This window comes from Bombyx mandarina, chromosome 01, assembly GCF_030267445.1.
Source record: "Bombyx mandarina strain Sakado chromosome 01, ASM3026744v2".
Lineage (NCBI taxonomy): Eukaryota > Metazoa > Arthropoda > Insecta > Lepidoptera > Bombycidae > Bombyx > Bombyx mandarina.
Window position 1 is genome coordinate 1,181,906 of NC_143208.1, and position 26,827 is coordinate 1,208,732.

Here is a 26,827-nt window from a genome sequence, read left to right on the forward strand (position 1 = left end):
ATACAAATTTGAGTTAACTTTTACGCTATCGAGAAGTATATCGCTAGTTAAAAAACTCGCACTAAGCACACAGGTACTTATGTCTTGCTTTAAATACAATATAGATACAAAGATAGAAAAAAGATAGATAGAAAAAATAAAATACAAAATCTAAATGTAATATAGATACAAAGCTCCAAGAGGCTTATTAACTTTCCATTTTCCATCACATGTGCTATGTAGCTCGCGTGTAATTGTACTATAGTCACTTACAACTTCGGGTGCACTGCACTGTATATTAGGTGGAAGTTGTTTTGTTGATGTGGTTAGTTGATCATAAAAGCATGTTAAACGTAACGACAATGCTGATCACATTCTTGGCCAACGCTTAATAATGCAGATCTGTTTCTAACTAACAGATCATAATCATAATATCAACATACATGTCCCCGATGGTAATTTTTGTTAATTTTTATACAGTCTTAGGATATATTTTGAAATCGTCGTGGCCTAACCGATCAGATGCCCGGTATCGAGCGATGTGATAGTACCGGTGTTCGAAACCCGCAGGCGGGTACCAATTCCTCTAACGAAATACATACTTAACAAATGTTCACGATTGACTTCCACGGTGAAGGAATAACATTGTGTAATAAAAATCAAACCCGCAATTTTCTTTTTTTTGCCGTAAAGTAGTAATCCGTTTCAGCTTAAAGGGTAGGGCAGCGTATAGTAAAAGCTGAGACTTGTAACTCATGTCTTAAGATGGGGGCTACATTTACGTTGTCAATCTCATTGGGTTCGGGTAACCATTTAAAAACAAGTGGGCTATGAGCTCCATCACCCATCACTCACCTAAGCAATAAAAAAAGTAGTGATGATATTAAAGTACTTTTATATGGCCAAATTATTCATGCTGTGTATTTTTATATTAAAGGAATACCGTATCCATAAACTAATTTCTTTTTCGTGAATCGTTGTCAAAGCATTACGGTCAAGTGACTTGATGAAAACATGTTTTGTGAAACTCCGTAATTCGAGTGATTTTGTATTGCAACCCATGATTTTATAACATGGATTACTACATAATATTAACATTAACTATTTATATATTGGGATGAGTTTATTTGTGTTGTTAAATAGATAATAAAAGTTATATATTAGTTCTGATAATTAGAATTCGTCGTGGCCTAAAGGATAAGACGTCCGGTGCATTCGTGTGTGGCGATACACAGGTGTTCGAATCCCGCAGGCGAGTACCAATTTTTCTAATGAAATACGTACTTAACAAATATTCACGATTGACTTCCACGGTGAAGGTATAACATCGTGTAATAAAAATCAAACCCCTCTAGGATCTCTTGTGAGTCCGCATGGGTACCTAGATATCACCACCCTGCCTATTTCCGTCGTGAAGCAGTAATGCGTTTCGGTAACACCAGGTGAACTGTAAGCTCATCCGCCCATCTATGCAATATGCAATAAATAAAATAAATAAATAAAATTGATGCATAGGCTACAACATCAAACAGATATTAACTTACATGGTGACAAACGAGTCAAACACATAGTGTCATCACATTACGACCCGCATCGGCCGTAGAATCGAGCTGCACTGTGGTACCAGTATACGGTCAGTAGTTTTTTGCGTAATCGCTAATGGCAGGCCGTGTTGTGAGGATGATTAGGCAGTACCACTGGAACTACCTATTTTGGCCGCGAAGTAGTAATACATTCCGGATTCAGAGTTATAAAAACCAGAACATAACACAATTAAGACTTCTGTGTCATATATCTTAAAGGAGATGATTTTAATGTGAATTTTATTTTGTGAACTTAATTTACTGGTTTTAGGACCTCTTGTGAGTCCGCATGGGTAGATACCACCGCCCTGCCTATTCCAGCCGTGAAGCAGTAATGCGTTTCGGTTTGAAGGGCGGGGCAGCCGTTGTAACTATACTGAGACCTTCAAACCCATATCTCAAGATAAGGGGTGACATTTAAGTTCTACATGTCTATAGGCTCCAGAAACCACTTAACACCAGGTGGGCTGTGAGATCGTGCACCCATCTGTGCAATAAATAAATAAATAAACGAAATGACCTAGATGTGAAATATTCGCAATGTCGCCAAGGGGAAGTATCACCATCCTGCGTAGTTTTCGCGTCAAGCAATCAAAAATCCAGTAGAATACATTTGTTATCATGACCTGGCGTTTTAAACGAGCAACATCAATCACGTTGCAGTATCTCCTCCTCCTTGCGTCGTATTCCTCATTGCTGAGGGTCGTGACCACCCTTTTGTATCACCTTCGCACGCACGATCTTTCTCCATCCATTCTTGTCTCTGGCGGTGTGGAGGACGTTTCAACGTGGAATCAAGAGCGGTGCGGATCTGGTAGGACCAACGTATTGGGCTGCGCCCCCGAGGTCTTTTCTACTTTATCTACCTTACCAGTCACGATGAGCCTCTCGAGATTGCTACCATCATAGGTATATACGCTCCGAACAGCACATCACATAGGCAGACCGTTCTACCGTTTTCCCATCAAAATCATAACAAAAATTCCAACAAACATTACCAAATCAATGATTGTTTCAAATCCTTCATTCATTTTTCAATAGTGTCTCCCGTTACGTTATATGAAAGTCTAACATATGAAAGACAAAACCTACACTAAAATATATTTAAATTATATTATTTTTCTTACATTATAAAAATAAATTCATATGTACGTAACACGAAAGATAAAGCAGTCAAAGTCACAATTGATAAACGTTATCACGCTTCAGTCCAACTCCGAGCGGTCTTGGAAGACATGCCGTGCCTTAAAATATTCACTAATTTGACAAACAGTTTCATACCCAATGATTTTGTTAATAAAATAATTCCGGTCCTATCCAAGGCTGTGCAAAAATCACCTGAGGTGAGTGAAAAGAGAAAAATTCATTATTCTTCAATTCATTATTAATTATACACTCGAATTCAGTAGCCTTGTTTTTCAAAACCTAGTAAAGGTTAAATTGTTTGATAAAAACATCCGTAACTATTGTATTAGCTGGCTTCAAAGTTACTAACAGATCTAGAATTCTAAGATTAAATATCATTGTAATCATCACCAGTGCGCTTACATTTACCTATGTTGTAAAGTATTTTAATTATCTTACATTTATTCAGTCGCTTCGACTAACGAGTATAAGCGGTATATAACATAACCTAAGCTCATTAAAATTGATACTGGAATCAATTAGGAGATGAATCTGTAAAAGTATTTTAAAAATTATTTCATGATGATCATTTCTTTATAACTGTCGTTGTACGAGTAATAAAGTAGAATATGGTTAAGAAGATAAGTGAACACCTAATAATTGATTACTTCTATTATAAACTATGTTGTTGTCACCTCTCTTGAAGCTTGAATTTGAAATGTCTAGCGATATAAAAGTCGAGATCAACATTTTTGTATTCCCTAGACCGAACTGTAATCAAGAGTTACAATATATTAATTATATATGAACTATGATTATATGTTATATTATTATATAATAATTACATATAACATATAATTGTAACTCTTGTTTACAGTAAACGATCACTCTAAAAATGTATTTTCTTTCAAAAATAAGTGTTTTGCGATAATTGTGTTTTACTCATAAGAGGTTATTTGGTGATGTCTCAAAATGATGAAAAAAGAAAAGGTTTAAAATAATGAGCTTAATAATAATAATTTTGAAATATTTCTAAATAATACAAGCAACATTTCACTTGTCACATTATGAAAGAAAAAAACTTCCAGAAGTATTCTATATCATTCTCACGCAGCCTAAATGCTATAGATATACCTAATATGTGCTTCGCTTATTTTAGTGTCGCTTTTTCTTTTGAATGAATATTCGTAGAATGCTCCGGTGGTAGATTCTGGGAAGCACGGCTCCTGTTAGGGTTCGTGATAGCAACAACGACAGGTTTGAGCCATCAGATTAGGTAGGAAAAAAAAGGAGGTAAAATGCGTTTCTCAATAGAACGCAACCCACATTGCTACCGTTCTATCATACACGGTTGCTACCGTGATAGATCCTATTGGGGTGGCAATGATATGGTGGTGGGTAACGGTCTTGAACTCATCTTCTCATACAGACCAATTCCAAAAACCAAACATAATTGGTCATGTACATGGTATCGCAGGGCTGTTTCTTCTAATTCAAATTGGCTTTATTACATGTGCTGACATTTTGAAAAAAATCTGTGCGATTAGGAGCAGAGTCAAACCCTGAGTTTCTTGCCGATTCTGTGGTGAAACTCGTGACGATTTCAATGTCATAGTTTTAAATTATTTTGACGACTATTAATGCTTTTACTGTATCGATACATGATATAAATTTGTTTTCAGAAATTTATATGCCTGATATCCCCCGACTGTGCCTTATCGATAGGAGGCGAGTCGTCCACACCAGGCGCTGTCGCCACCCTGGAATCGATTGGTAACCTGGGCCCAAGCCAAAATAAAGTCATCGCCAAAGAAATATCAGATTTCGTCGAAAAGGAATTGGGAATCTCGAAAGACAGGTTTTTGTTCATTGTTATTTATCCAGGAACGTTAATTACCTACCTACAACGATATAAAATAATTTGCACATTGATCTGCTTCCTCCGCTTTATGTTGGGAAGATGCAGCCAGTCTGCTGAGCTAAGCTAAAAAACTACCATAACTAAAAGTAAAGATTTTAATCGAAACAGAATATCTAAGTAGGTATATATTCAATTTTATTTACTTTCTGTTCCAGATTTTTCTTAACATTCTACGATTTGAAGAACTTTAATGTAGCTAAAGGAGGAATCACCGTCGATGTATTGGAACCTTGAAGTACATATTAAAAATATATGTTTATCACATATGGTACATAGATACAAAATCTTAAGCATAAATCGTAATCTTAATATAATTCAAAATTATTCCAAAATGAACTACATACCTGACCGCAATATTCAAAAGCTAAAGATACAAAAATAAATGTATATGCCTACAAGAAGATTTTAACATTGTTTCTTGTTATTTTTATTCATGCAAGTTTAAAAATAAATAGAATTTCGAATTTATCAAAGTCTCGACTTTATTATATCTGTGTAATATTACATTAACTTTTCACCAGGTAATAATATAATAAAATATCTAATAATAACTAACTTTTCTAAATTAGAACCAAGTGATTATTAAATTGAGAAAAACATTTCAAACTTGAGCAAAAACATTAATAGGAAATTTTAGTGAAACAAAAAATGGGAACCTATACCTACTTAAAAACTTCAATAGCAATCTTGTTCACTTAAAAATTGCTATTCATTTTACGAATGACTTCATGCTAATGAGGAATAATGAAATGATTTTGTTATTACATGATAAATCAAATCTTTATAATTCAAATAAACATTTTTCATTATATGATTTTTACAAGTCCCTAAGAATGAACTACATTCACACACACAACAACAGTAACATCGATCGGCCGTGTACTAGAACTAATATGTACCTAAATGAAATATGCTAATTATGAGTTCAGGATCAATATATTTCTAGTTTTTTTTTTATTTCTCTGATATTCGAACTGTATCATCTGTTTTCGTCGCTTCACTAGCAACTAATACGCCTTCTTCTTCGATCCACGTGACTCCATCAATTTCCTTCCAAATGTTACTTCTAAAGGTTTGTTCAACCGCAAATTCTTCGTCATCATTCCATACTACAGGTTTGGGTTGAGCTTCTCCTATAATAGTTTTTGATTCTTGCCTTATGATTTCTATTCTTTTATTCCCTTCGTTTTTAACTGTGACATCATCATCATCATCTCCGATTCCATCCTTTGGTTCAAGGCTATCTTTAGAATTATCTTTCTTCGAGTCTTGCTTAAAAAGGATCTTATCAGCTCTCGCTTTCCATCTGTTGAGGTTTTTTGTTGCCATAGCGTACATCGGCTTTGTATTCGGAAGTATTCGATACAGCATGTCGTAGCACGGTATACATATTTGACTGAGGAAACCAACCTGGAATTACATTTGAAATTATTCGATAATTTTTAGTTTTTGAAGAAAACCTTCATTAACAAACTCATAAATTCTATCATTAATGATTACGGAAACAATAATATAAGTGTATAATATAGTATACATATTAAACTTTAGAATCAAACAGAATAGACGAGTATAAGTATAAGTATAAGCGCTTGATTCGTTTCAAAGATTAAGTAACATAGTACAGTAAAAGCTCCTTATTAGCGCTTCCTTCATTCGCTTTTTCACTATTTGCGGATTAAAATAATGCGACCCAATTCCTATACTCGCAGCTAAAGATTTCTTAATTCGCGGATATAATCGGTACATATATGTTGATAAAATTATTCCAATACGCAGGCATCCGTTGTAAACACGCTGTTCCATATTCACGGTTACTGTATTCGCGGCATCTTTAAGGAACATATATCCCGCGAATAAAAGCTTTTTATTGGCGGTTTATTGGCGGGAACATGAATATGAGACTGTTCTGTCAGACATCATAATATGACAAATGTTCTGAATATCATATTCCGTCCAAATTATAAACTCACTAGTTATAAAAATGATCATAGTTACGCACCGCTACGACTGTTGCTAATAGTAAATTAAATACGAAAACTTTTTCGTGAACTTCTCAAAAAAAATTTATATTATGATGAACACAACGATAAACAAATCAGTCAATCGAGCAGTGCAAAGCTCCTTCATAAACGTGGAAATTCGTTTATGTTTAGATAACATTATATTATTTTATTACGTGACACTTCTAATCTATATCTATATTTCTATATATAAAAATGAAATGTTGTTTTTTTTTTTTTTTTTTATTGCCCTTGTAGGCAGACGAGCATACGGCCCACCTGATGGTGAGTGGTTACCGTCGCCCATGGACTTCAGCAATGCCAGGGGCAGAGCCAAGCCGCTGCCTATCGCTTAATACTCTCCACAAGCCTCTTTTAAAGAAGGACATGTCATAGCGCTCGGGAAACACCGTGGAGGGGAGCTCATTCCATAGCCGGATGGTACGTGGCAGAAAAGACCTCTGGAAACGCACTGTCGATGACCGCAGTGGCTCCAGGTAGTATGGATGAACTCTACTCCGGTGGCGGGCGGTGCGATGGTAAAAACGAGATGCCGGTATCATCTCGAACAATTCCTCAGAGCACTCCCCATGGAACATTCGGTACAAAATACAGAGGGAACCGAAGTCCCTCCGCAGACCCAAAGGTTCCAAACGATCCGCGAGAATGGGATTATCGACGACTCGAACGGCCCTCCTCTGTATGGAGTCAAATGGAAGAAGCTGGTATTTGGGAGCCCCGGCCCAGAGATGGGAACAGTACTCCACGCGAGGCCGGACTTGTGCTTTATAAAGCAAAAGCCTTTGTCCAGGCGTGAAGTACCGCTTCGCTCTATTGAGGACTCCCAGCATTTTGGACGCCAACTTGGCTTTATCTTCCAGATGAGTCCGAAACTGAACATCGCTCGAAATGTCGACCCCAAGTATCCCAATACTCTCGGAAGGTTGCAGGGATACTCCTTGGAATTGCGGCGCCATGACAAAGGGGTCCTTCTTTGAAGTGAACGCGCAAACTTGTGTCTTTAACGGGTTGAATTGAACCAAGTTCAATTAACCCCATTTGGAGACTCGCCCCACAGAGTTCTCCACTTCAGACACAAGTTTTGATCGTCTCTCTTGCACCACGCTCCGAGAGAGACTCTGATGGCCGATATATCGCGCATCCCCCGTGCTGTCATCCGCATAGCAATGCATGCCATCAATAGACAGCATGTCATTGATATACAGGATGAAAAGCGTGGGGGAGAGCACCGAACCTTGTGGAACGCCAGCATTAATGGTCATGGTATCAGAACAATCACCGTCTACAACGACCGTGATGCTCCGCTCATCCAAAAAGCTAGCGATCCACTTGCAGAGACCCTCGGGGATTCCGTAAGATGCTAGCTTCGACAGAAGTGCCCTATGCCAGACCCTGTCGAAGGCCTTTGCGATATCAAGGCTCACAGCAAGAGCCTCGCCCTTGCTCTCCAAGGCTTCAGCCCACCTGTGAGTAAGGTATACAAGAAGATCGCCAGCTGAACGACCGTGACGGAAACCGTACTGTCGGTCACTGATCAGCTGGCGATCTTCAAGATACTTCAGGAGTTGTGTGTTTATTATTCGCTCCATCACCTTGGAAAGCAAGGAAGTTATCGCGATAGGCCTATAGCTCGATGGGTCCGACCGGTCACCCTTCTTGGGGATAGGGTGGACGTGGGCGGTCTTCCATGAAGACGGAACCCTGTTAGTGCAATAAGAGAGGCGATACAAACGCGTTAGCGCAGGCGTCAGCTCAGGGGCGCACTTTTTCAGAACCACTGCGGGGATGCCGTCTGGCCCACTCGACTTATGGACGTCCAGGAGTCGGAGCTCCCGCCGGACTGCACACTGTGTGAAGCAGATATCCGGCAGGGAGCTATCACACCGGGGGATGTTCGGTGGTGTGGCACCCCCGTCGTCCACAGTCGAGTTCGAGGCGAAGAGTTTGACCAGAAGGTCAGCCTTCTCTTTCGCGCTGTGAGCCAGAGTGTCATCGGACTTGCGTAGTGGTGGGAGACTAGACCTGCAAAAGTTTCCTTCTGCAGCTTTGGCGAGCGACCAAAAAGCACGGCTCCCAGAGGGATAGCTCTTTAGTCGCTTGCCAACTCTAGCAACGTGCTCCGACTTCGCCTTGGCAATTACCTTCTTGTAGGACCTGGAGGCGGCGTTATATTTCCGCCTTTCCTCTGAGATGTTAGGATCCCGACGCCTCCTGGCATCATCCCATGCCACGTATGCGGACCGCTTGAGGTGTGCAGCATCCCTGCTGGCATTGTTATACCAGGATCTGCTGCGACCCCCAACGAGCACTTCAGAAGAGGGAACAAACAATTCCATCCCCTGGAGCACCACGTCTTTAAGACGGTCCGCACAGACGTCAGGATCAGCAGAGGAAAAGCAGAACCGCCCCCATGGGTAGGATGCGTAAAATTCACGCAATCCATCCCAATCTGCTGACATATACCGCCAAACTCTTCGATACCCGGTCGTCGTTCGACGACCAGGACGAGAGAGTGGTACGGCAGCACGGATAAGGCAGTGATCGGACGATCCAAGCGGAGCGTCGACCACCACACTGTATCCGGCCGGATCCGTGGTCAGCAGAAGGTCCAACAGAGAAGGCTCGTGCCTCTCGATATCTGGGACACGGGTGGGCTGTGTCACCAGCTGGGAGAAGCCGTAGGCCAAGGCGAAATCGTAGGCAGTCCGACCCGGGAGGTCAGTGGTTCTGGACCCCAACCACTCTTGGTGGTGAGCGTTAAAGTCTCCAAGAACCACCACCTCCGCAGATGGGTACTGCTCAAGCACGCGGTTAGTCCCCTCTTGCACATGCTCTATCAGAGCTGCACCTGCATCACTACTGTGGGACCTGTACAGGCACGCGTAGACTCGGGTACAACCCCCGTGATCTACGCGCAGCCACAAGAGAGACAGGTCCCGTTGTTCGAGGCCTCGTAGACGGCGACAACAGACATCAGCCCGGACGAATACACACACCCCGGCTTTACGCAGGAAGTTGTGCTCCAATACGTAGCCGGGGTATTCAAGGTAAGAGGTATCATCCGGAGCAGATATCTGTGTCTCCGTCAGAAACAGTAGGGCAGGCTGCGCCGTCTCAAGGTGGTGGTGTACGGCGTCAAGGTTGCTATGTAGGCCCCTGACATTGCTGAAATCCACATTAAATGTGGAATAGGGGATCGCCGATATAGCCCTTTTTCTTTTTCTTATTTTCATTTTGTTTTTTGGAGAGTGGGATAAGGTGAGGTAGGATGTTCGGAGTGAAAACATGACAACACCAGAATAAAGCGCGGAACATAGTGTGCGGTTGATCACGGGTTCCGTGAGAGTCCGACGCAGGGCATGGAAGGGCCCCCAGTCCACCCTGCGTATGATCGCCGGGATCCACTCCGGTCTCCGACTCCGGCACGACGACCGCACGACAGGATTTTACACCGGTTGGCGGGACAGCTTCCCGGGGCGGAGTTTAGTAGTGACACCCGGGTTCAGGTCCCCTACTGACCGGCGGGCGGCGGCGAACACCGTTTCACTGGGTCTCCCTATACCCCTGTCAAACAATCACGTCCCGCAAGCTCGCGCGCACGTCTGATCCGCATGTTCCAGGTGTCATCAAGATTCACCCCCAACAAGGAAGAGGAAAGGAAAGGAATAAAACTGGCTCTCCAACCCACACACCGGAACACAGCTAGGCTATTTGGCGGCGGACTCTAGTTGGAGGGTGGTCGCCAGCCAGTCGGACTAGTCCTACCACCGATTATGTTTTCGGCTCCCGTTTAGCACCACCCAGGGGTCACTTGTAGGGAATCGCGGGTTAAACCTACGGAAGCGGGAAGCAATCTACCCCCAACGGGAAGCAATCGACCCCCAAGCGGGAAGCAATCGACCCCCAGCGGGAAGCAATCGACCCCCAGCGGGAAGCAATCGACCCCCAAATCGTTGTTCGTTAGTCTCGCTAAAACTCGAGAACGGCTGAACCGATTTGGCCAATTTTGGTCTTGAATTATTCGTGGTAGTCCAGAGAAGGTTTAAAAGGTATATAAATATGAAAATGCTCGGAATTAAATAAAAATAACAATTTAGTTTTTCCTTTGATGTGTCCTCAGTCGGACGGATTTCTTTTGTTTCTTTTAAGATGATTTTATAAAAAAAATTAGGTCTTTTACTTATCGATTGGGGCACTACAAAGTCTTCCGGGTTAGCTAGTTTTTAATGATACTCTAGGTATAAAAGTGTTTTGTAGAGATATGTGTTCATGAAAGTGTTTACATAAAACGAATACATTTCACCTGGCTAGCTGGCTGCTCTTCAGGTTTATTCCTGTCCATCATCGGTATCGGTATCCTTCCAGCAGCTCTCTCCTTGTCTCCTTGATCATAAAACTCCTCAAATATAACCTTCACTGTTTTGATCTGAATCTCCCATGGCTTAGCTGAAGCCGACAGATCAGCCGCTGTCATTGATATGGCCATGGCCAAATCTCTGAATAAAGTAACTTTTTTATGACTGATGACAAAATTAATAAAAAAATTCGCTGCAAGAGCTCTTACAAATTCTTTAGAACAATCACAATTATGAATTCGCTAACCAAATATTGTTGTTCAATACAAACTATTATTGGAGCCTTATTAAACATTTCGCAAATTCTAAAATTCTAATAAACGAACACATTAGTGAGTTCTCTTTGTGAGAGTGAGTAATTCGTCATAGTATTCGCAAAGCCCCCACAATAATAATAGATATTTGACCAACCTGTGACTCGGATCGTCCCAGCTGAACTGTGCTTCATCAGATCTGTACAATTCTCTTATTTTGTCTAAATTAGGGAAGAAGGCCGCTAGATCGGTTGCCAGAATACAGTGCCTGATGAAGCCGAGAATCTCTTTGTAGTCTTCGCTTGAAATATGGGAGAATATGTTGTGACCGTCCTGTGGAGTTTACATTTTAAGTTCATCTTCAATTCCTCACTAGATACCAATTTATTTATCACTAGCGGCCGGCTTCGGCTCCGCTCGGGACTTTCACAAAAATGTCAACGATATTTGACGTTGTTTTATTTTTTTAAATAAAAGAACACTTATTGCGGTTAGACATATGGTGTTGCGACAATTTTTGTAAATAATAATGTGTTCTACAAAGTCGTAATACATTATTTTATTCGATCATCTATAGTTTTCGCAGGGCACGCGACGTAAATAATATTTTAGGTATTTTTTTTACGCTTTGGGTTACATTATTGGACTTTTAGTAAGGATCCCTAATTTTTTTCAAAAAAGATTATAGCCTATATAACTCGGGAATAGTGTAGCCTCCGAACAATGAAAGAATTTATCAAATCGGTTCAGTAGTTTCGGAGCCTATTAAATACAAACAAACAAACAAACAAATATTTCCTCTTTATAATATTAGTATAGATTTACAATATAAATTACTGCTCCAAAGCCACTACTCACTCAACCTTTTAGATTACTCAGATGGGCCAATGAGTTCACTGCCTAGCATAGAAATTGCAAAATGACTATTTCGCGGACGAAGTACACAATTGCTTCGTTGGAATGCGGCTTAATATTAAACAATTTATTACCATAGAATCATATTCGCGTGATAAGAGAATACGTCCAGATCATACCTGTTGTAAAATTGTGACCGTAATGTTGAAATGATGGTGCTCTAGAGTAGATGTTGTGTACATGGCGGCTAGAGGTGAGGCTGTTTCGCTCATGTATTTATTGGTATACCCTCGGTGGTCCAAATCGTGGCAAAGACACGCAACGAAGAGTGCCAGTCTCTGTACGCAAACGAAATTTAAATTGGCAGTTTAAATATGTATAATATAAATTGGCAGTTATAATATAATAATATAATATATATTAAAAAATATAATATAATAAAAATATAAATTGGCAGTTTATAACTAAACGTCAATTACGTTTTCGTTTTTAATATAATTAACGTGTAAGCTACGGCACGACTACTATCAAGTGATATATACAGTCCATAGACATGACAAACTGAATGCCGCGCACCACTTTGAAATATGAGGTTTTTATTGTCTTTTATAGCGGCTATTTACCTTCGAGACCGAAATGCGTGACAGCTTCATTATAGAAATAGGCAGAGCGGTGGTACCTACACGAGCTTTTTTTTAATTGCCTATGTAGGCAGACGAGCATACGGCCCGCCTGATGGTAAGTGGTCACCGCCGCTCATAGACGTCAGCAATGCCGTCTGGCTCAAAAGACGCCCTGCCGCGAGTAATTACGAAAATCAATTTTTTTTGCGGGTTTTCTTTTTATTACGCAATGTTACTCCTTCACCGTGAAAGTCGTAAGCACGTGCTAAGTACGGATTTTATAACAAAAATTGGTATATGCCTGCGAGTGTCAGACAACGGCATAGCTGCCTTGCTCGATACCAATCGACGGGCTTCTTATTCTTTAGGCTACGACCACATAACATATAGGCATGTCTTAAAATCACCACAAGCAAGACCTAGCTTCCCAAATAAACAGCTACACTACTTGCCTTGTTATAATCAAATCTCTCCTTAACATCGCTTTTCAAGATGGCGTACATTGCATGAGCAACGGTCCAGCCATGATCGAAGTTATGATACGGCACCGTCCTATAATTCTTCTTGACAGTCAACGTGAACCTTGTCAGCGTCGTAATATCAAACTGGGTCATATCAAACAGATCGCGAAACATTGATATAATACATTTACATTTCTCGAACTCATCAAAACGAAATGGATCTAGATAAAAATCTGCGAAGTCAACATTCAACGGTTCTTTGTCTAGCAGCATAGCTTGCACCTCATATTCCCGGCACGTGTTGTGGTAGCTTAACACTTCGAGGGCCACTCGATACTTCTGCTCTTTCCTCATGATCCTGTCATAAAGCCTCGCATGGTGGAGGGCTAGGCCGAAAAACGTGGAGAATATCTCGAAGGCCGCCTCATCGTCATCACCGAAATATTTATCGTCGCGTTTGTTAACCATTTGAACAACGCCAATGACTTTTCCTTCGACCTTTATGGGCATACATAGAATGCTTATTGTTTTGTATCCAGTAGCTTCGTCCACGTCTCTATGAAAAGAACATAATAATATCATTAATTTGTTTCTGTATGTTTTTCGTAATATCATGAGCTTCGACCTAGTTTTGTAAGTGATTATAAGCAATAACCTCAAAAATGCTCTTCCACCTATTAGTTCTCCCCCCAAAATCTTTTTCCTCAACGCTGAAGATAATCACCTCAATAATACCCTTCTGTTGACATAGTTTACCAATCGGTTTGTGCAAATATTCTTGAACGTGATATATCTATGGTATATCTATGGTAAACGGCCGTCTGGTGTAGTGGTAAGTGACGTGATCACTACACAAGGGGATCGCGGGTTTGAATCCCGCCAAGGGAAGATATTTGTATGATAAATATAAAATGTCTTTTCCAGGGTTATGGATGTATATTAAATATAATAATATGTATGTGTATAATAAAAATCGTAGATTTATTTCCATTATCCGGTACCTGTAACGCAAGTTCTTTACGAACTAAGCACGGGACCAGTTAACGTGGCCTGATTCTTAGTAAATATTTATTTATTTATTATTTATCTTTAAATCACTTACCTTACCAATGCTTACTTTCCTATTACCAATGCCTCTCATTTTCACTTACCTATTAAACCTGTAATCAGAATAAGCGTCAGGAATATTCATGGTCTCGCCTGACAACGCCACGTGACCGGCGATTCCTCTATTTATCGGCATCCTAATCTCTTTCTTTTCCATATCCAGATCTAGACCTGGCTCAAATTTAAGATCGAATACAGTGGAGACCAGCTCAGAATTCCTGTAGTCGACTAAGAATAGCGAAGCCCTGTCTGCGTTCACAAGCCTCTGGGCGAACTCTAATATCCTCTTTATCAGTTGATCCAAAGAAACCATCTCTTCGAAAATTGCTCTGAAAATACAAGGTGATTATAAAGCATATTAAACTCCCAAAAACTGGTCAACTCAAGGTTTTAAAAAAAGTACACGAAGACAGATTTACAATAACCAGTACTCGTAACTATGTATAATATCGAATAGTTGTTACAGAGGAAAGCCTTTAAGACGTCCTTACGAATCCTCCTGATCCATTAAAGTTGCTTTTAGATACCTCAAACACTGGTCACCGTCCTCGCCGAGCCCGTCACTTGCGACGAAGGGCTCGGCGAGTAAATTAACCCATAGACACAGCACACTGAGTTTCTCGCCGGATCTTCTCAGTGGGTCGCGTTTCCGATCCGGGGGTAGATTCTGCAAAGCACTGCTCTTGCTAGGGCCAGTGTTAGCAACACCTTCGGTTTGAGCCCCGAGAGCTCACCTACACGCTAGGGTAACGCTGATATAGCCTGTCAAGGCTATCAGAATAGGTAGGAAAAAAAGAACAGAGGAAACATCCAGACATTGACAAGTTATTAAAACAAATACGTACTTGACAACGTCCAATAAGAAATCGGACATGTTACGTTCCCTTTTCTTATCCACATACAGCTTGCAGTAATGCAGAGCAACACTACCCCACACGACGATGTGACCACTAATCTCTTCGTCAATGACTTTGAACCTGTCCTTTGTTCTCCACATTTCTAAGACGTAAGACGTTTTACCGGATTTCGTTATAATCGGTTGGTACAGTATATAGTTTCCTTGTTTCTGTAAAACAACGAAAATCATTGTAATAATTTTTCGTTAAGGATATTATGCATTGTTAATAGGATGCCAGCTTTGTGTACTCATAGATACCGTTAACCTTATTATATTACACTTATTACAAACAGTCACTTGGACTCGAATCTGTGGCCTCCCCGTTAACATTACTGGTGCTAGCACGTCTTGTGAGTCCGCACGGGTAGGTACCACCACCACCCTGCTTGTTTCTGCCGTGAAGCAGCGAGGCAGCCGTTGTAATGTTAAAACTGCGACCTTACAACTCGTGTCTCGAGATGGGTGGCAGTATTTACGTTGTAGATGTCTATGAGCTCCGGTCACCAATTAACACCAGGTAGGCTGTGAGCTCGTCCACCCTTCTAAACAATAACAATAAAAGAAAAAAAAACTGTAAGAGAAGTGATATCCATTATTAACCCCGCAAACCAAATTTGGTTTAGCTAAGCTAAATGTCTAAAAAGCTTACGTTCCGCGAGTTATAGCTTTTCAACAAAGAGAGCGGTGTTTCCGGAAACCGAAGAGGGTCATCAAATCTTGAAACTCTTTTGCTGGTACCTTTCTTCGCCACTTCCAAGACTAATTCCACTTGTTGGGGGTCTGATCTTTCCAAAGTTGATGGTACGGGTTGGTTTTGTGGCAGCTAGAATGCAATATAATTCAGTAAGCATACGCATGGAGTGGCGCTCGCGGACAATTACATGTATTGACAATATTGATGGGTTTCAAAATTTTAAATGTTTTTGATAACTAGTCCTCCCCCGGTAGTCGAAATTCGACTATAATTAATTTAAATTATATGTTTGTACACTATTATGATTCTATTGTTGAAGGTTATTATACTTCTATAATCACAGACTTGGTAAGACCACACTTTAGACAAATATTAATAAGACAAAAAATATTTAATCTATTCTCAATTTGACCACAGAAAGCAATAAGAAAAGTTTGACAATAAACAAATAGTATGAATGCGTGTATGTGTCAAATACATGGTAGTGTGTGTAATGTTTTCTTTATGGATTTAATGTATCTTTTATGTATTATTTAAAAAAAATATTAGCATTGTGGACTTCTTCTCTATATTCTCTATAAGTGTGGAAAATTTCATACTCCTCCGTCCGCGCAATTTTCGTAAAAAGTGATACAAAGTTTTTGCTTCACGTATTAATATATAGAAAAGCGCTTCAGAACCTTTGCATCTGACTTTTACATTCGTACGACTGTGGAGTAAATTACTTGATCACTGGCGCGTAGTGAAACCCTTGTGTTGTTGTTTTTAAAGTCATTTATTTTAAATCAATGATTATGAAACAAACACGCCTAGACGACATCCTAGAAATGAATTCTACATATTGACATCCAACAGTGGTTAATAAAAAAAAAAAAGTTATATTTTTCCAGGCCAATCCAAAATTATAATTGATAATAATACAAACTTTTTTGACTTTTACGATCACATCGTGAGGTAAATGGCTAATTGGTTAAAGCAACATTTTTGCAGCTTTATAGCAGACTAGCGACCCGCCCTCGCTTCGCTTCGGAAATATTAGAACACACATGAAACCAAAAAAAAAAAAATAAAAAAAAAAAAAAGGTAGCCTATGTTCATCAGGGACAATGTCGGCTTCTAATGGAAAAAGAATTTTTCAAATCGGTCCAGTAGTTTCGGAGCCTAGTCGAAACAAACCAAACAAACAAATCTTTCCTCTTTATAATATTAGTATAGATTCATTTAAAGTTTGAAGCTTGGACAAAATATAATGAACAAGAAATTCTTCATCTATTTGAATGGAGTAAACTTAATTTAAGTTCAATTAAAAATATCGAACTGATGATGCTAGTGTCAGATAAAGCGTACATTTAATTATAAAGATAAATACTAAGTAAAATGTGGCTTAAGCTAACCTTTCACCCCTCTATATATTTACCTTTGTATGATCGATAACGAAGTGCTGAACGAAAGTTGGATGATCTGGGAAAAGTTTGTACACCCTGTATGTTTCAACGCCAATGGACGTGGCGACGCTTTTGGCAAGCTGCCAAAGCACCGTGTGCTCTCTCGGATCTTCTTTATAGATTTTTAAAATGTCCTGTAAATACAATTACCTTTATTGATATTAATATTAAAAAAACTAAGCTTTTTAATTGCTCTACTTGTCGTTGGACTTTTGGCAGAGTCGTCATGGTCATCATTCATTTACCTTCATGTATGAGTGCCTTAAGTATTAACCGTGTTAAAATTGTTACTAAAATAAAGACACAGCTGCATTTTTTTGGATGTGAAATATTTTATCATTATTATTATTAATAACGGTTAGCTTTGTAAAAAATATAGGCACGTTTTCGTGAATCAAGTACACACTAAGTTCAACTTTGGATTTTAATATTGGTGTAATTGATTACTAAAATTTATATTAATTACTAATTTAATTATTACTAAAATTTACCTAAGTTAATTACTAAAGCCGAACACGATCAAAGGAGTATTTTCTAATAAAACTATCACGTCATTAGATTTCATGAAATGTAATTATGTCGATCTAACAAGTAATCTAACACTTTTTTTAGAAAGAGATACACCCTGTATGTATTAGCAGCAACCTGGTATTGTTAATTTGGTTGCTAATTCTAATACCGGTCAGTAAAATTTCATTCATTTTCATTTATTTTATATTTCTCGTGTAATTCACGTACTCAGCCGAAGTATAGCGTAATTTTTGGAACGAAGTTCCTTATGGGACGATGCGGAGGGGTACCCTAACCGGGAATAAACGTCCGTAACGTAAGATTTTTATTAGTAATGCACACAGTATGCGACTTAGCTTTGTCATAACGTACAAATTAGTAATGCGCACAGTGTACGACTTAACTTTGTAATAACGTCCAAAAAATAACATAATTTTCTATCATTCATTGACCACGATCTCAGAGCGTTCGTTTGCGCAATACACTAACTCTTATGCAAACAACCGTGAATGAAGTGTACCACAATAAGTTCGCACGTTACCGATTGACCGTGGGTTGTTGCGAAACCTCCAGTTTTATTTTCTCTATACCTCGAATAGAACTTAAAATTAATATTTTTATAATAAAAAACTTCGTTCCTATACGGCGTACCACAACACCACGCATCTTTCTTTTTTACATATAGTTCTTCAATACTATAATGATAATAAATAAGCCCTTGAAGCTATCAACACAGGAACTCAAACAGAAAGGTATACTTATTTTATTTATAACAGGATCGAATATTAATTTGAGTGCCACTCAAATCGATTTACTCCGTTAGTTCAGAAGATACGTAGAACGATAATTATAGTTACCATAAACATTTGCTTTGTCGTACGCGAGTGGTCATGGCTCGCTGATGGCCTATTGTATGATAATTTGGGATGTACCTGTAATTATTCGAACATCTTTAGTTGTCAATGGCAATCGCGTTATATTAAATAATATACGAACTACGTACTACTACGAATACGTATATTGGATCTGGACATATTTGCTTAAAACTTGTTTAGTTTTAAGAAAAAAATTAGTAACTATTTAGCTCCTAAACCATGTTAATTGTTCTCATGTTATTTGTTTTTATGTAGTTTATTGATGGATTTTTTCTTTTTAAAAATTTTATCTTGTTTCTTTTTGTTCCTTTTATTTTTTGTTTTTTCTTTCAGATTTAATTAATTTTATAATCATTTGGTACTAGAACTAGATGTTAGCTGTGATTACCTATAATTAAGTGAGCACATGTCATGTTTAGATATTTTTGTACCCTATGTTTAAGCCAGTGTTTCATTTGTTGGTGATCCATTAAATAAATAAACTTATTTACCTATTCGATTTTATTACGATGCAAACTGCAAATTCGGTTTATCTGTCAACAGTTACAGCGCGATAAACTTACGCTCGTCGCGTACAAGTTTCGTATGCATTTCTTATGCAACAGGTCAAATGTTAGAGATTAGGCATTTACTACTTTGTTTACAGTTTTTCTGAAGGTCTTGTCTAATTAAATCGAGTTAAAACGAGTGCTCCAGTCTTCCAGAGAACGGCCCACCTGAATTTAAGTGATTACCGAAACTTATAAACTTCACAAAATGGAATTCTGCTGTTCACCTCTAGAATTGTGATATGTCTCAATAATCAACCTTAAACCGGAATTCAGGATAGCTTACAAAATGCCCTACGAACAGAACCACGTCATTACGTATCCTCCCGATCCATTAACGGTGTTTTTAGGTACCTTAAGCACCAAAAACCGTCCTCGCCGAACCCGTCACTTGCGACGAAGGGCTCGACGAGTAAATTAACCCATAGACTCAGCCCATTAAGTTTCTCGTCAGATCTTCTCAGTGGGTCGCGTCGCGTTCAGTGCTAAATCATGTCTTTCTTGAAACAAAGGTTGAGAAAAGTGCTTTGCGAGCTTAGTGCTTAGCATCGGTTAGTTTGTACTAATGCCACTATTGACCTTTTTTATGATTGAGGGATTAGTTGTGGCCCGGAGGCTTTTCCAGTTTCACAAGGAGGGGCCAGATTTGCTAACAGCTACCCGAGCGCCTCCAAGGGAGACCTAACAACTCAAGAGTAGCTACTTCGCGAATGAATCTACTACCGGATCGTAATCGCGATCCGGCGAGAAACTCAACGGGTTGATATTTAGGTTAGGTTGCACTGTTGACCTTGATAAGCGATGGTAGCTACTTACGATTGTGTTAACAGTATGTCTGTCTGCTTGTACTAATAATAACATATTAATGACATAGACCGTTATATTTGTACTGGTAAGCTAACATACATTAACGGAATAGAAAAACTCACGACAGTTTATAATAATTAAAAAATTAAGGTGATTAATTACGTTGATAGCATTATTCTTCATCTTCATGTGCAACCACTTCTCTACGACATCTTGCGGCACCGATTCCAATATATATGTTTCCAAATAATCCTTATTCCGATTCAGGTAATGACTGATTGTTTCCTGTTCTTCGGCATCTGAAGACAGACAAAAAAATTGAGACAAATATAGTAGATTAAACAGTTTTACGATTTTGGGCTCACTCATATTATGTTATCGCATGAGTGAAGTGCATATTTGCTTAAATAAAGAATAAAGTATTAAACACACATTTTTATTGATACTCGCGCACCACTTTCCATACTTTTAATGCAACGGAAGCATTCCTTAAAGAATAATCGACGACATCACAAAGCTTTAACTCTCACACACACAACGATTTGCGAACGTATAACATTAAACAAATACAAACAAAGCCGTCATTTAAGTGTTTTAATAAGGTTACTGATTCTTAACGCCAGCCTGGAGTTTGAAACAAGCTTTGGATATGCAATAACTATCCAAAAACTCGTACAAACACCATCGATTACCTTTGAAAGATGCCAGCGATTTTGTTTTCTTTTGCCTTGAATATTTAACTGAAAAGGAAAACAACTTTAGCCAGTGGCGGATTAAAGGTCCAGAGCGCCCTAGGCAATCACTTTATCGGCGCCCCTGTACCGGCCATAAATGGCCATTATAATACTAAAAATTTTAAGTAGTTGTTTTTGCAATCACGATTACGTTGTATCATCAAACGCCAGACTTTAGTAGAACAGGACATTTAGTTCAGGCATTTAGCTCTTAATCGTCGATATGTTATTTTCTTAAAAAATCTGAGCTCCCGCGCCCCTTGTAACTACATGCCCCTAGGCACGTGCCTAGTTTGCCTTACGGATAATCCGCCTCGGACTTTAGCGTTATTACCAACCGATTTTACGTGAACAACAGAAAGTCGAACATTTGACTTGACACAATTGATTTAAACTTTAAAAAAATTGGAATTTCTTTAATTTTCTGCACGACCAAATTTAATACAAGATTTCTTTAAATAATTAATGAAAAGATTATAGTTTAAGGGCGGTTTAAGATGTCTAGAAAATAATTTAAAGACTGAAATAATTTTAACTTTGCTATTGGTTATTTTTTTGCAATGGTTATTTGTTAAATCATGTTCCCAACGTTCTTATTAAGGCTTACATGATTGAGTTGAAACTTTGTAGTTGCTCAAGGAACATTTCTGTACACTATCAGACGCGTTAGATGGCGCACGAGCAGTTTTAAGAAATATAAAAATAGTAACGTGCATTTTCAATGTATCCGTGAATAATTTAGATTTACCATTGGATCGGATTCTTTCAAATATGGTAAGACAACATATTCGAAACAACGCTTCGTATATCTTAATTTTTATTTTCTATTTTTTAGAATTCAAATTTCTAACCCGAAATAAAACTAATATCATCATCAATGCCTTCTGTATATAATAAATCTGATCACATATCTACCTGAATGTTTCTTCTTGTCGGCACGTACAGAATTCCAGTCCATGTATATTGACTGCTTTGGAACGCAACCAGCGTGAAATCGAGCTTTACTCTCCGTCGGGGACTTCAACGAAGCCGGAGTGCCTGTTCAGATTTTATCTTATTGCTTAGTTGGGTGGACGAGCCCATCTCGTGTTAAGTGGTTACCGGGGTCTATAGACATCAAAAACTTAAATGCCCCGCCCACCTTGAGATATGATTTCTAAATCTCGGTTTTACAATAGAACAGCTGCCTTACCCTTGAAACCGAAACGCGTTACTGCTTCACAGCAGAAATAGGCAAAAAAGTGACGCCTATTAATGCAGGCTCATAAGACGACCTACCAGTAGAAATAAGAACAAATCAAAGCTAGTTCAGCAAAAATATGTAAAAAATAATAATTAAGTGATCAATATCATCGGGATTTAAGGCCTGATGTGTACCACTTTTCTTTTCTTCAATAAGACTTGAACGGTGACAAAATAAAAACATTTTATTATCTCGAATCCGTAGAAGCTATGAGCTTAATTAAGCGATCATCGGTATGATGAATTGTTTGTTAGTCTGCACATATTCGATACCACAATTCTAAATATAATTGCTGTTGAGCAATTACGCTTTGCCATTTCAAGGGTAGGATGACCATTGGTAATAATATAATTAAGATCGTTCCGTAGGTTCGCTTATAGCCTGATAAGGCGGACGAGCTTACCGCCAGCGACAATGACAGGGGCAACTGCACTGCTGCTTGCCTTTACTGGTGGTAGGACCTCTTGTGAGTCCGCACGAGTAGGTACCACCACCCTACCTATTTCTGCCGTGAAGCAGTAACGCGTTTCGGTTTGAAGGGTGGGGCAGCCGTTGTAACTATACTGAGACCTTAGAACTCACATCTCAAGGTGGGTGGCGGCATTTACGTTGTAGATGTCTATGGGCTCCGGTAACCGCTTATCACCAGGTGAGCTGTGAGCTCGTCCACACATCTATGCAATAAAAAATAAATAAATAAAGTATGGGACTTAGATTCGCCCTACCGCATTGTTTGTAACCTCCGGCAACCATTCAAAACCAGCAGGGTAATGAGGTCGTGTGCCTCTTTCCTCTGATCTCAAGATCAGCATCAGTCACATTGATACTTGAGGTCTCACTTTAAAACTTTAAATGTTATAAGAGAATCGACTACTTTATCCTAAATTTGAATACATGATAAATAGGCTGCACTGCAATTGCTTTACTAACCTGGGAAACCAATTTCTGCCTTCCCAATTGGTGGTAGAAGTTGAGGAGATCGTCCATCCGATGTCTTAGACTGGATCGGAGTATTACTACTTCTGGAACTGTCCTAAGAAATTAACAAACGAACAGTCGCTTAATTTTTACAATACTCGTTTGCCTCTCGTTGTCATAAAAAAAAAAAAAAAAACTACTCGAATGACCGGTTTGCACACAAACATGAATTACTTGCTAACTCTACCCCCTCTGTAGTTCTTCTCTTTCGATACTAGATGGCGGTGTTTGGTAGCATATATCTTTTTTTATCAGAAAACACTAAGGACCCAAGATCCGATTACAAAATTCTGAATCAAGCTTTTAACGAAAAAGTTGAAGTGAAATTTATTCAGGGACAACTTTAGCTTTGGCTTTACCAAATCGTAAGCTCAGTGCTAAGCAAAAATATATTTTATGTCAGTATTAATTTTACATACACAACTACTCTTTTTGGTGGACGACCTCACAGCTCACCTGGTGTTAAGTGGTTACTGGAGCCCATAGACATCCTTCCTTCCACCTTGAGATATAAGCTGTAAGGCCTCAGCAACTTACAACGGCTGCCCCACCCTTCAAACCGAAACGCATCACTACTTCACGGCAGAAATAGGCAGGGTGGTGGTACCTACCCGTGCGGATTCACAAGAGATCCTACCACCAGTAAATTACGCAAATTATAATTTTGTGAGTTGGATTTTTATTACACGATGTTATTCCTTCACCGTGGAAATCAATTGTAAACATTTGTTAAGTACGTATTACATTAGTAAAATTGGTACCCGCCTGCGGGATTCGAACACCGTTGCATCGCTGGATACGAACGCACCGGACGTCTTATCTTTTAGGCCACGATGATTTCGTAGCGACAACTTGAGAAGTTGCTTTTTAATTCACTAGCTAGACGTTCGTCCACACGTTAGGGCCCGCCTGATGTTAAGAGCCTATGCGGACTAGAAGATGTGAGGCGGGTGTGCTTAAGCTTCCCTTCGTTTGTCGCTAGGGGCGCTGTTCCAACTCCATAAAAAATTATGTTAAATTTTACGCGATCGAGCAGTTAAAAAACTCGCACTAAGCACACGGCGCGGCGTAGCGTTTGTAAGCCGGCCGTCAACGTTTTACAACGACTACACAATGTTCATAAACAGTTTTATGGCTCAATATTTACAGGGAAACTAAATTAAATTGTTCCGTGTAGTTGCTACGGTTTTGTTTTGTCACGAAACAGTAATTACTTTAAAGTCATAAGAAGATTAATAACAATTATGATATGGCGGTGACCTTTGGGTGGTGACCTTTGGACGTTAAAGGAAATTGACCTTGTTTGTTCGTGATGGGATGCTTGCGTTTAATAATACCAAATTGGTGTACTGCAAATATCTATGCCGGCGAAGCAAATTTATATCATTTAATTTACCGGCTTCTTGACTTTTGTTGCCAGTAGATATAAATAAAGAATGAACATGATCAAAGTTCACCCGAAATTCAACCAAAATCTTTCTTACTGGTTTCTTAAATGTAAATTATTAAAAAAACTTTTTCCATATATTTCTTTATTTCACATCACTAAATCTCAATAACCGATAATACTCTAGAGGGAAAATAAGTAAATCAGACGAAATAAAAATACGAAGCTGTTTTTTTTTATATATATACAACGTGTTACAAAATACCCCTTAAAAAAATATAATTAATTAACAAAGCCAAAAATTTTGTCAACCCTAGTAAGCTGTCATATCAGGGAACCAAATTATTTAACAGAAAGTCCTACTAACCTACCTAATAATTGTCTACTTTATTCGTTTTTCTATTTTTCATTCATAAATGTTTGCTACCTCAATACGAGGATGTCATTATACTCAAGTACTTGTCGTACTTGTCAAACTGTTGTCGTTCCGCGAATTGGATAGGTTTCATACTTCAGTGATAGAAAAGTAGATACATTCTGCGTAGTTTACTCTTTAATTTTACTGAAGTAGGATTTGTACATCACTGAAAATAATAATATTTTATTTTATTTTTTGGGAGTATGCTATACAAAATTGCTACGGTTCTTAATTTTGTTTTTATTGTCCTTGTAGGCAGACGAGCATACGGCCCACCTGATGGTGAGTGGTTACCGTCGCTCATGGACTTCAGCAATGCCAGGGGCAGAGCCAAGCCGCTGCCTACCGCTTAATACTCTCCGTAAGACTCGTTTGAAGAAGGACATGTCATAGCGCTCGGGAAAGACCGTGGAGGAGAGCTCATTCCATAGCCGGATGGTGCGTGGCAAAAAAGATCTCTGGAAGCGCACTGTGGATGACCGCAGTGGCTCCAGGTAGTATGGATGAACTCTACTCCGGTGGTGGGCGGTGCGGTGGTAAAAACGAGATGAAATGAAATGAAATATTGTGAATGGACTCGTTATAAGGCCCCATTTAAGCTCATTTCAGCTTTACGGGTACTTTTGTGGCACCCTGTATACATGAATGTTACCATGTAGTAAATACAGATAAGATCTGCATACTTATTGACTTCATAGGCGTTCTGAGTCCGATCGGTATAGTATTGCGAATTTACAAATCGATCAGGGAACTAGATTACTACTACTAATATTTCTGAGCTACTAAGAAATCAATATTCTTCCATGATCATAAAACAAGACGCTGACTTATATCAGATATATGTGAGAGTAGCTTAGTATCAGAAGAAAAAGTATTTATCTATAAGAAGATCGAAAGACTACAAAATATACCTTAAATATCGATAAAACCGAATGCGCTATATTAATAATTTGACGTCAATATTTGTGATAGCCTCGCACGGGTAGCTCCCGGCATCCTACATATTCCTATCGCAATGCAGCCATGTGCTATAAATGGAAGGATGGGACATGTGGCTTTTAATAATAATATCACTGAGATGGTTGGCAGCATTCTCGTTGCGATGCTTATGGGCCGCGATGACCTGTTAATGCCTGGTATGCCGTGAACTCGCTCACACCTCTAGCCAATAAAATAATGAAGGCCACAATCCTAGCTGTAGTTGTTCCAAAGCCACTCTTCCTAATAAAATCAAGACTATCTGCCGTCCTAAAAAGTTTGCCATAGCATTCATTTCTTATTATTAATATCAGTCACCAGAAAAATTCTTCGATAGAAAAAAAACGACGTGTAAATGTAATGGAAGATCGTGTTTTAAGTCAGTCTGACAATTACTGTTACCACCTGACTCCAACGTCATACCCTATTTATGTCGTGAAGCATTAATGCAGTCCGGTTTGAAGGTAATACAATAAATTAATTTTAATAAGCACGCGATACGACCGAAATCGTTCGTTGATCGATCGTATAAAAACTAATTGAATAATCATCGCATTACCAATTAAAATATACATCCATAAATGGAACACAGCATGATTTAATAGAAATAATAAGTCTTCTCGTTCTGCACTTACCTTATCTCCATACGCAAGGCCCGCATTGCTCCCTTCAGACATATCACGTGCCAAAACCGTCCGTGTCCCAGCCGTCAGTCAAACACAATGAACAATTTGTATCAATACGGAAAAGCTATCATATTAACTACGGACGCCGAGGTCCGAGGTAGATATCGTTCATACTAACAACGAATGCGGGTTTACTTGCGCATTAACTTTACGTCTAAATGTTACAAACATGATATACAACTTTAATGTTCCTTATATGAAATGTAGTGATTGAAGTATGCATTCCATATAAGATTTATTATATGAAAGAAATTATTTTCGTCATACGTTTCTTTAAATTCCAACCTAACAAAGCTTTTGGTGTGAGTTTGCAAACTTATCTTAAGAAATATTCTTGTTGCC

The 26,827-nt window shown here is 39.0% G+C and overlaps 2 protein-coding genes across 3 annotated transcripts; one reads left to right on the plus strand and one right to left on the minus strand.

The window, feature by feature from the left end:
• Positions 1-958: 958 nt before the first annotated feature.
• Positions 959-5,081, plus strand: LOC114247038 (macrophage migration inhibitory factor). The gene is made up of 3 exons (XM_028179845.2): positions 959-2,905; positions 4,370-4,545; positions 4,764-5,081. The coding sequence occupies exons 1-3, from the start codon at positions 2,798-2,800 to the stop codon at positions 4,840-4,842; spliced, it is 363 nt and encodes a 120-aa protein (XP_028035646.2). The 5' UTR covers positions 959-2,797; the 3' UTR covers positions 4,843-5,081.
• On the minus strand, positions 5,066-26,612 carry LOC114246044 (putative 3',5'-cyclic phosphodiesterase pde-5). 2 transcript variants are annotated; one of them, XM_089740262.1, is made up of 14 exons: positions 26,435-26,612; positions 22,969-23,071; positions 21,711-21,833; positions 20,224-20,360; positions 18,689-18,763; positions 17,294-17,455; positions 15,832-16,005; positions 15,130-15,350; positions 14,329-14,613; positions 13,169-13,733; positions 12,273-12,431; positions 11,396-11,571; positions 10,933-11,125; positions 5,066-6,018 (listed from the first exon to the last, which is right to left on the minus strand). In XM_089740262.1, the coding sequence occupies exons 1-14, from the start codon at positions 26,474-26,476 to the stop codon at positions 5,563-5,565; spliced, it is 2,871 nt and encodes a 956-aa protein (XP_089596388.1). In that variant the 5' UTR covers positions 26,477-26,612; the 3' UTR covers positions 5,066-5,562. The 2 variants fall into 2 exon arrangements, with proteins under 2 accessions (XP_089596388.1, XP_089596394.1); XM_089740268.1 differs by having other exon boundaries at positions 22,969-23,066; positions 26,435-26,519.
• Positions 26,613-26,827: the final 215 nt, after the last annotated feature.

What these genes read in the sequence shown, in the direction of transcription:
- LOC114247038 (XM_028179845.2), top strand. Translation starts at nt 2,798, where the DNA reads ATGCCGTGCCTTAAAATATTCACTAATTTGACAAACAGTTTCATACCC. An exon ending in CTGTGCAAAAATCACCTGAG is followed by an intron (nt 2,906 to 4,369) that starts GTGAGTGAAAAG and finishes ATTTGTTTTCAG; the next exon opens with AAATTTATATGCCTGATATC. An exon ending in TTGGGAATCTCGAAAGACAG is followed by an intron (nt 4,546 to 4,763) that starts GTTTTTGTTCAT and finishes TTTCTGTTCCAG; the next exon opens with ATTTTTCTTAACATTCTACG.
- LOC114246044 (XM_089740262.1), bottom strand. Translation starts at nt 26,476, where the DNA reads ATGTCTGAAGGGAGCAATGCGGGCCTTGCGTATGGAGATAAG. An exon ending in CGACAAGAAGAAACATTCAG is followed by an intron (nt 20,361 to 21,710) that starts GTAGATATGTGA and finishes GTCTGTCTTCAG; the next exon opens with ATGCCGAAGAACAGGAAACA. An exon ending in AAGAGCAGCCAGCTAGCCAG is followed by an intron (nt 6,019 to 10,932) that starts GTGAAATGTATT and finishes ATGTAATTCCAG; the next exon opens with GTTGGTTTCCTCAGTCAAAT.